Consider the following 10426-nt stretch of genomic DNA (forward strand, 5'->3'; position numbering starts at 1 on the left):
ATTGAGTTTGATCCCTTGTGTTGGATTGTGGTGAGTAAACATGTCTTATAATTGTACCCCCTTCACCTTCTATATTACTGGTGGAAGTAGGTCGTTGAACGAAATCTACTCGTGGAGTTAAAATAATCTTTTGCATAGTATTTGTGTTGGTTAAACCAATTCCAGGCTGTCTTGGTTGCACTGTTTGTATCTGCACATGTTGGTAATTAATTTTCGTAGAAGAGAGGGATTTAGGTGTAGTATCACTGACATTCTGCTCCTTCATTACATTTTTTTCTATAACGTTGTCCAGGCGATATTGCTTTAAGTCATTTGTTTCAACATATGTCATTTCTAAATCAATAGGCTCTGTTTTTATTAGTTTTGGATAAGGCAGTTCACAGCTGCTAGAATCATTTGTATTAGCGCTATTGCCGGTCGTTGACATCGTTTGATTGTTATTGTTAATTACAGTAGAAATTGCTTCAAGACATTTAAATTGATTTAGCATTTTGTTTATTGTAATTTTATTTTACAAAAACACCGAATTTTTAAATGCAGTGTCGCTTTAGCAAATGACTTTCAGAATATTGAAAAAAGGTGCGATCAGTTGTGGCTTGGCCTGTGTCTTTTTACTTTCCCATTAACTAAATTTTGATTTTGATTTATTTTGGTCTTAGACTCTACTTAGACTCCATAAAAAGCTTAATGTGTTAGTCAGTCTCTTTTTTCAGCTTATATTTGGTTGTGTTGACTTATCCGTTGTCTCCACTATATCCGTAATAATATATTTTCTTCTTTTATTATCATCCTCTCTTGCTTCCGTAATATTACCATGAATTATAAAATTTTCAGCCTTCTAGTTGCAATGTAAATATTTTTATATGTACACTTTCCCTTAAATTATATTTAAGAGTATCTTTTTTATTTATTTTATCGTTTTATCCGCATATACTCATACGCAAATTGTTTTCTGTAAATTCATTATGCGTTGTTCATAAACCTGCCTTTTATACTTATTTCATATTAGTACATTCGTCATGTAGATCTTTTTATTCCTCATTTTATTCACGGAAATTTAAAAAATTAATTAATCCTTACTTTTTTTTCTGCGTCCGGAATAAAGCAATCAGTAGTTTGAAAAAGCAAGATTATCTAAAAATTAGAAAAATTTAAAACAATATTATTGTAAATTTGCAATATGTTTTGATAACTTAAGTTAAGTACTTGTGTGAAATTATATATGTTTCTAGATTTATTTGCTAATGAAGAAATGTTTAAGTTTTTAGTTTACATATGTATGCTTGTAATTGTACATAGGTGTTTGGCCTAGTTCCTTCTGATTTCGGTTGTCTCACACATGTTGTTTTAATCTATCTCGGATTGATAAAAAAAACTCAGTGCATGCAGTCCCTTCACGCGGAAGAAGTGAAACTAAATAGAGGAAATGCAAGAAAGAAAGAAATGTGCGATATACATACACATCTATATATTTTCTAATATACAAAAAACATATTTATTTAAAATTTTTTACCGACCTTTAATTTTTTTTTTATAACCAACTGCAAAGTTTAATTATTATTTTTGCCTGAGAAAACATCCATGTATACAATATTAACTAGTAGATTGTTGCAACTAAAATAAGATACAAACTGTTTAATTCAATATTATTAATAATAACAGTCTGCCTATATTTATCTTCATCTTTATCATTCATCTTCATCTTCATCTTCATCGTCATCGTCATCTTCATCTTCATCTTCATCTTCATCTTCATCTTCATCTTCATCTTCATCTTCATCTTCATCTTCATCTTCATCTTCATCTTCATCTTCATCTTCATCTTCATCTTCATCTTCATCTTCATCTTCATCTTCATCTTCATCTATATCTATCTATATATATAATACGCGAAGGAATTTTTTGTGCAGCATAAAAGATCTGTACCGTTTGCCCGATTTTCAACGAGGAGATGTCAAATTAAAGCGTTTGGTCTGTTGATGTGCAATAAGGTTTTACTTTTTCGATAAGAGTTGCCACCTGATAAAAATTGCATTCAAATAATTTAATAATCAATGCCATCAGATCCACACCGAGCGAACGGATTTTCAAAAATGAGGTGTCAAATTAAAAGGCTTGCTTGCAGATGTGCAATGAGGTTTTACTTTTTGAAAATAGTTGCCATAGGTATCAGTCGAAATGGTTATTAAAAGCTTTGCTTATTAACTTTGAGAGTGTTGCCCCTGTTTAAAAAATCAAATTCAATTTTAAACAGGGAAATTACATAGGTAATTTACAAAATGTTCCCCCACGGGTCCAGACTAAAGGAGTTTAAAAAGGTAGTAATTTGAAAATGTTTTGAAAAGGGTTGCCACCTGCTTTAAAAACCGAATTTAGTTATATGCAGTATTAGAATATGGGTGTTAAACGAAAGACTGCTAAGAAATCTTCAGTTTAAACATCAAAATTTAGTTTGATGGTTTCAAGAGAGTTGCCAGCTGTTGAAAATTTTAAATTTAAAAGAATTATTAAATTTAATAAATTAAGTTAATAAACAATTTAAGTTAAATAAATTACTAAAAGAGGTGATTTAATCGTTCATGGGTTTGAGAAGGATTTGTATCTGAACTGTTTAGGAGAGTTGCCAGGTGATAAAAAATTTAATTCAATTTAATTCTTTAGGTAATTGAATTATGTATCAATGTATCAGACGAAAGAGCTTTAAAAGATTTCAGTTTGAAAATGCTTCGCAGAAGGTTGCCACCTGTTTGAAAAGCCTAATTTATTTAGCTTTTGCACAATTTTAATGACATATTAAAATATGAGTGGCAAAAGAGTTTTTAAAAAACTTTAGTTTGAAAATATTTTTTGTTAGGGTTGCCATCTATTCGATTTTTATTTTGACCGATAAATTTCGGTAATTGTGTTATCAGCTGCCTCGATAAAGTCAATTGGCCCCCTCGAAGCCGCGATTTCACACCCTTAGTCTTTTTTGTGCCATGCCGCGAAGAACCGATATAAGGGATGGGATATCAAGGGATGGACGAATTTACTTGAAACATTTGCAATATTTAATAAGGTTTGTGAATAGTGTTGCCATCTATTTAAAATACTAAGCTCAATTTTGGCATCTTAACGCCACGCGGATTCACTAGTATGTATGTATATAATACGCGAAGGCATTTCTTGTGCAGCATAAAAGATCTGCACCGTTCGTTCGATTTTCAAAAATGGGGTGTCAAATTGAAGCGCTTGGCCTGTAGATGTGAAAACTGGTTTTATTTTTTGCCATCTGTTAAATAATTAAACTCAAGTTATTTACTAATCAATGCCCTCAGATCCGCACCGTCCGTTCCATTTTCTAAAGTGGGGTACCAAATTAAAGGGCTTAGGGTGTGGATGTTCAAGCAGGTTTTACTTTTTTGAAAAAATTTGCCACCTGTTAAGAAATTAAGCTCAAATTAATTAAAATGTTAAATCAATTATTAAATACGGGTATCAATCGAAATGGTTTTGAAAAGGCTTTATAACTTAACTACCTATAGGAGAGTTGCCATATTTTAAAAAAATTGTAATTAAATTTTGACTAAAGGAATTTGGTAAGTGAATAAGGTATCGCTATATGGGTGTCATACAAAAGGGATTTAAGAAAATAGTAGTTTGGAAATATTTTGAATAAGGTTGCAACCTATTTGAGAAGTCTAATTGAACCATTTTATACCCAAGTTATATGAAATATTAAACATGGATGTCAAATTAAAGAGCTTCAAGAAAAGCATAAATAAACGTTTAGAGAACTTCAAACCACAACCAACTATTTTTTAACACTGCGAAAATTCAAAATATGACTTTGATGGTACTTGGCGAACCCCTTTAATATATTTTTTAGGCGTTTAAAGTTTACGACATACAACAACACGATACTTACGACACCGTTGTGAATACCCCAACTTAGTTTGATAATTTAGAACAGCTTTGATGTGTTTGAGGGTTGCCCCAGCTCAAAGGGCTAAACTAAAATTATTTACTAAGTTAAATGAATTACCAACCGATGGTTATCAATGGAAATAGATTTAAAATCCATTATTTAAGAACTATATTTAGGAGGGTCGCCACATAAGTTAAATGAAATTTTAAAATATGGCTGATAATATTCTTAATTAGAGTTGTCATCTATTTTTATTAAGATCATCACATCTGCACCGTTATTTCGACTTTCCAAAATGAGAAGTCAAATTAAAGAACTGGGATTCTACATAGATGTGCACAGGTTTTATTTTTTGAAGTTTCAGGGAGATTTGAAATTTGATGAAATGAAAGCCGACACCATGCGAGACCTCTCCTCACTGAGAAATGGTTTAGATTAGTCATTAGGAATATTTTTAGAGGTTTTTGTATAGGGTTTCACCTGTTAAAAAAATTTAATTAAATGTTGGCGTTTTGACGCCATGCGGGTTCACTAGTTTCTTTTGATGCCCATATTGGGATAATTTATTTATTTTAATAAATTATTTGAATTTGATTTTCACATATATGGCAACCCTTTTAAAAACTAAAATCATATTACACATCTACAGGTCAGGCCCTTTCATTTGACACCTAATTTTTTAAAATCGAACGAACGAAATAATGCATAGTAAAAATCAATACTTTATATATGATTATCGTTTAAAAATAATATTTTCATTTAAAATTTATTACGCACGTATTTGACTGTTCACATCTGAGCATATATATGAGTGTACATACGCACCTCAAGCATGCAGAGCGCCGCTCCGAGAGCGGTGACAACACACACATTCATACGTAGTACATTCCCAGCCAGCAGAGAAACGTACTTTTTGCCTACATTGCAGTTTTCGTACATTTTTCGTATCCGGAAACGTTCAGAAAACGAATTCCATATTTGTTCATTTTTCGCATCCGAAAAATGTCATCGTCTTACTTCAAAACAATAATTTTAAAATATTTGTTCAAACTGAGCATTTGAAATATGTATACGTATTCGCCAGTAGCTGAGTGTGCAGAGAAGTGTGCTACTATTTGTTAGCTTTCAGGAGGTCCCAGGTTTGAATTCCGTCAGAAGCAACACATTAAAATTAATTATTAAAATTGAAATAATTGCTAAATCTTAAATTTGTTTTTTTTTTTTTGGTTGCCTGTAACTATGAAAAAGTTTCGGTGAAGTTCATAATGAAATCGTTTTCAACGAAAAATTGACTCAGAAAAAATTTCAGGAAAACAGCCGAAAGCGCATCCGTTTTACAACCATTTTCGATAGTTTTCTGCATATACGTTTCGGATGAACAATTTAGTGGGAGAATTGATCTGAAAAACGTCCAAGAACGGAATCGGAAAACGGATGAAACATCAAGTTTTTATACGAAATTGTTTCCATATTCGGATACGTTTCCGGATATTTTGCTGGCTGGGTTTTTATTCGTACAGTTGTTGTTGTTCGTGCTGTGATGTTGATGGATATTCAACATTTGAAAGCAAATTTATATGCCTGAGAGTAACTGAGTGCGCAAAGATGCATGTCACAATTTGTTGATATCCAGGGATAGTCAGGGTTCGAATTCCACTGCAGGCAACAGGCAAATTAAATATTTTTCATAACGAACGCGGTCATTTTAATATGCGCGTAATTGAATTGAATATTTACCAATATACAGTACTTCCTATTATACGTTTCTATTTGATTTTAATATTTTTTTCCCTCAGTGCAGTATATATATGTACTTATAGAAATTTCCTTCAATCATTCCAATACAAGTATTAGTATGTTGCTATAATTCTGATGTAGCTCAAATATGCAAATCTGATTTATTTAAATATGAATAGACATTTTTAAATGAGTTCAGAAAAAAAGCTTTGATAATCTAGCCCTCAAAAGCCTCCTTCTCTCCTGAATGATGGTTGCACCAGCTTCCGAGAACAAGCGCTCGCTTGCCATTGGTCGTTCGGTATAAGGCAAAGAACATAGTGACGCGACAAGACATTTTCTGTACCAGCTGACGCCAATTGGAAATATCAAGTAAAGCCAAGTCCTTCTTCGCCTGGTCTTTCCAAAACAGAGGAGGCTTCCTTCTTCCTCTGCTACCAGGAGCGTTTCAGTCCATTCGAACGATATGGCCTAGCCAGCAGAGCCGCTGAATTTTAATTCATTGCACTATGTCTCTATCGTTGTAAAGCTCATGCAGCTCATCGTTAAATCATCTGAGGTATTTCCCATCGCCAACGCACAAAGGCCCGTAAATCTGCGCAGAATATTTCTCTCGAAGACTCCAAGAGCCGCTTCATCAGACGTTTTCATTGTCCATGCACAGGCATGATGAGTGAGTTATAGAGTGTGGTTTTTATACGTCGAGAGAGGACTTTACTTCTCAGTTACCTAGTCTGTCCAAAGTAGCACTTGTTGGCAAGAGTGATTGTCCTTTGGATTTCAAGGTTGACATTATTATTGGTATTAATGCTGGTTCCCAAATAAACTTTTAATAATTACAACGTCAAAATTACTGCTAATCCATAATTACACTACATTCGTAACGCCCCCGATGTATACGTAATGTACGCTCTTTAATGATTTGTATCAAATACTAATATTTGAGTCGGATTACAGTCGCGCTCACATTTTTTGCTAAATGTTTAGCTGAAGCTATTACTCAGATGGAGGTACCTACAATTTTACGTCGCCTTCAAAGGGGAAAAATGTATATATTTTTTTTCTTGGAGGTGTTATTCATTTTCCTCCAAATAAAAAAAATCTAAAATATTTGCTTCGGATGGATAAAATGAGTAACACAACACCGTCAACAAAAAAAAGGCCAAAAAGAAACGGTATTTTCTAGCCACTTCAAACTTGCACTTTATTATACTAGAACTGAAGGTGATATAAAATGGCATACCCAAAAATTCTGAAAAAGATGAAAATTTTGACTGTACATATTTACTTAAATTTTTATTTTTATTTTTTAAGTTTTAAATTTGGATTTATGCAGATTAGGGCGAAAAAAATTCTATGGGAGATTTTTTCTACTATGCGCGTATAGCTCAGAAGGATTCTACGTGTAATTCTAAGCAAATTTGCCGAAGAAACCATTGGTCAAATCAATTTGGAGTTCGCTAAAATGCGAAAACAGGTTTCTTAGCATTTTTCCCGCTCACTTATGATGAAATGCTGTATCTCAGTAGCCGCTTCACCAATCCTTACAAAACTCGGTATGAGTCTTGCCTAGGGTCTAAGAAATGTTCTGAAAATCTTTAAAGTCTGGCAATACACACCCACCTACCATATAACGGTAATTTACAGAAACCCGAAAACTGCGCTAATTCAGTAACTGCTGGAGCTAATTCACTTAAAATCGATGATTACAATAACCACTTAGCAGAAAATTATATTATTGAGGCAGGTTCTGCAATTTATTTCCGAATGAATGTTAATTTGAATTCAATGCGAATTAGATTGAAATTCACTCGGAAGTGAATTGCAGAACCTGCCTGATTATACATTTTTGGATAATGGGAGAGGCGCCGCCCCCTTATGACCTGGAATGTGGATCTCGGTAACCGACTTATCAAATTCTACCAAACTGGGCGCACTTAATAACCTTGGTACGGAAAAGCAATTCGTTGAAAATTATTCATATTGGTCTAAAATTACACCCGCTTTCCGCATAACGGTAAATTACAGAAATGCGAAAACTCCGATATTTAAATAACCGTGGACGCTAATTTACTCCAAGTTAATAGTTGCAACAGTCTCTTAACTACTTTAACCACTTCATGAACTTTATCGATTCTACAGAACTTGGTTTAATTATATCATTAAGTCTAAGTCAGCATATTATAGAAAACACCCCTTCTTATCATGCAAAAGTAGTTTAGTTAAAGTTGAAACGACGATATTTCAATCAACACCAATCAACAATTTCGTACATAAGCCTTCAATGAGGGTATCGATTTGCCAAAAACCGGAAAGAGGGAAATGGAGTATATTTCTAGAACATGCATAAATTTTTTACATTTGTTAACTGTAGAATTTTAATGGAATCATTTTCGAGAATAACAAACTTTCATAAATTAGCAAATATCTCATGTTAAACAACGATTTCGTCATCATATCATATTTTAATACTCACATCTATTTGTATGACATGCCGTTTTAAATTTCCATTCGAAATATTTATTTGAAAATAACACTACTTCAAGATAGGTTAAGTCGAATTTTAGAGATTTATGTGTTTATGGTGACAGCAATTTTTACATTTTAAAATTTTTGTTTATACTAAATTAAATATTCTTGTTTTTATGGATAGATTACCATACTTTAATCTCGCATTAGTGTTTGATTATTTATCACATTTAAAATATTCTCAAAAAATAGTTGTTTTCAAAATTGTTTTTTATTTATTTATCCTGAGTGTATTAAAGTTTAATAATTTATTGGCTTTACTTTAACCTCTGGGGACTGGTTCATAGTTTTTATAAAAAATATGTTTTTATTTTTTTATGATAGCACAGATTAGTTAAAAGTGGTATTAAATACTATATACACTCATCCATTAACGTATGAATTGTCGTTTATTATTTTATGTAGGTTTGAGCATTTGTATTTATCGAAAAATTTGTTTGATAGATAAGTTGCACATACCATTTTTCTGTTTTGTTTTTTGTTTTTTTTTGTATTTTACAAGCAAGACGATTTTATATACAATATAATGAATTCCTCGCTTTAAAAGCTAGTTTGCCGTAATCAATCAAATTCTTTAATATATTTATTTATGGATTTCAATTGTTGTTGAACATCAATTTTATTATTACTTATTATTTATCATTCGTTATAACTTTTAATCATCACATTTTCACTTTATCCGATTGTATTAATATCGCCGAACAATGTGCAATGGCCCTTACCGTAACGAATTTTTTTTTTTTATATTTTCATATGAATGTACTATGTCTTATGTACATACGATTTTGTTCACTTTTGAAATTTTGAAATGCGTAAGTTCTTTTGAACTATACTTAGTAAACTACAAGATGATTGATTTCATCTTATACATACATATGTAGCTATATTTGTTTTAATTTTAAAAGCACCGATAATTATGAAGAGAGAAATATTGTTGCTGCTGTGTCAGCTATCCATACATATGTACAAACATATGTATGTATGCATACCGTTAAATTACTTAGAAACAGGTTACTCTCAGACGACACTTGCCAGAAGTTTTGCAAAATAACTACGAAAATATCTGTTTAAGATAGATGTACATATGTATGTTAATCCGCGATAAATTTTGTATTCTATCATATATATAAATATATATATATCAAATATACATATGTACCTATATCTATATCAAATAAAAATTTAAATGCTTTTAGTTAAGAACAGAAAGTAGTTTTAATGTTTACTGACGTCAATACACATACATACGTATGTATGTATGTACATTGTACATTGGCATACATATGTATGTACATAAATTTGTATGTAAAAATAATGCGGAATAACAAGAGCTTTCGTGTATTGTACAGCAACAAATCACTACAATTTTGACTGTAGTATCGCCGGTTTGACCGTGAAAAGTTGAAATTTTCTTCGACACTGACATTGCTAGTCGTTTGCACGGGAATGAGGGGGATGGAAAAAAATGACATTGAATAGCAGCAGAAACTACAACTGCAAGGAGAGGTTGCGTCAAGGACAAGGGCACACTGGACCTACTAAAATGTTTTAATACTTCCACTATAAACATATGTACATACATATGTATGTATGTATGTCTTTTCATACGTATGTATGCATGTGTAGCTTTTGCAGTCGAGCATACTATTTCGTACCCATGCATATTTTTGCAAATTTTTTATAGTAATTTCTTTACTTTTATCTATGTTAAAAGCAATATTAAGTTGTTTACTTTTGTTTTCACAATTATTTCATAATTTTGTAAGAATGTATATGTACTGCTAAGTCAATACGATTGAAACGGAAATAAATAAGCATTCGAAACACGTAATTCTTTTTTTTGCCATTTTTCTCTCTCTATCTCTCATTTGTTTTAGTTATTTTTAGCATATGCTAGAAACCCGTTAAATTATTTAAACGAACCAAATCGGTTGCCGTACTTTCTCTTACTGACTTAATGCTGGTCTCGATATCGTCGAAATAGTTGAGTTGCACGTATGCTAATGCATTTGTTTACATACATACATACGTACATAGTTTTGTTGTTGAGTCAGCCAACGTTCTCGCGTCTCAGAACGCAATGGTGTTCTCATAGAAATAAAAATCAGAGATTGATCCAATGAATTTCGCAAATTTCTGTGCAAAAGTAAACACGGATGTATGAGCTTGAAAAAGTGCGACAACAAAGAGTACGCGCCATGCAACCTCACCAGAGGTGAAGGTTAACGACAACACAAGTGGACGCCGCAAACA

The 10426-nt window shown here is 32.2% G+C and overlaps 1 protein-coding gene across 1 annotated transcript in view; it reads right to left on the reverse strand.

Moving 5' to 3' along the window:
* Positions 1 to 10383, reverse strand: part of LOC118740248 (ecdysone-induced protein 75B-like) — a 142499-nt gene extending 132116 nt beyond the window's left edge. Inside the window, exons 1-2 of the mRNA XM_036471745.1 lie at positions 10207 to 10383; positions 43 to 1134 (exon numbers count right to left, since the gene is read on the reverse strand). Of these exons, the coding sequence (XP_036327638.1) occupies positions 43 to 490 (448 nt within the window). The 5' untranslated portion in view covers positions 491 to 1134; positions 10207 to 10383. The remainder of the gene's footprint in view (positions 1 to 42; positions 1135 to 10206) is intronic.
* Between the last annotated feature and the right edge of the window lie 43 nt (positions 10384 to 10426).

Source organism: Rhagoletis pomonella, unplaced genomic scaffold (assembly GCF_013731165.1).
Source record: "Rhagoletis pomonella isolate Grant_MI unplaced genomic scaffold, Rhpom_1.0 Rhpom_scaffold_00005, whole genome shotgun sequence".
In the NCBI taxonomy this organism is placed as follows: Eukaryota; Metazoa; Arthropoda; class Insecta; order Diptera; family Tephritidae; genus Rhagoletis; species Rhagoletis pomonella.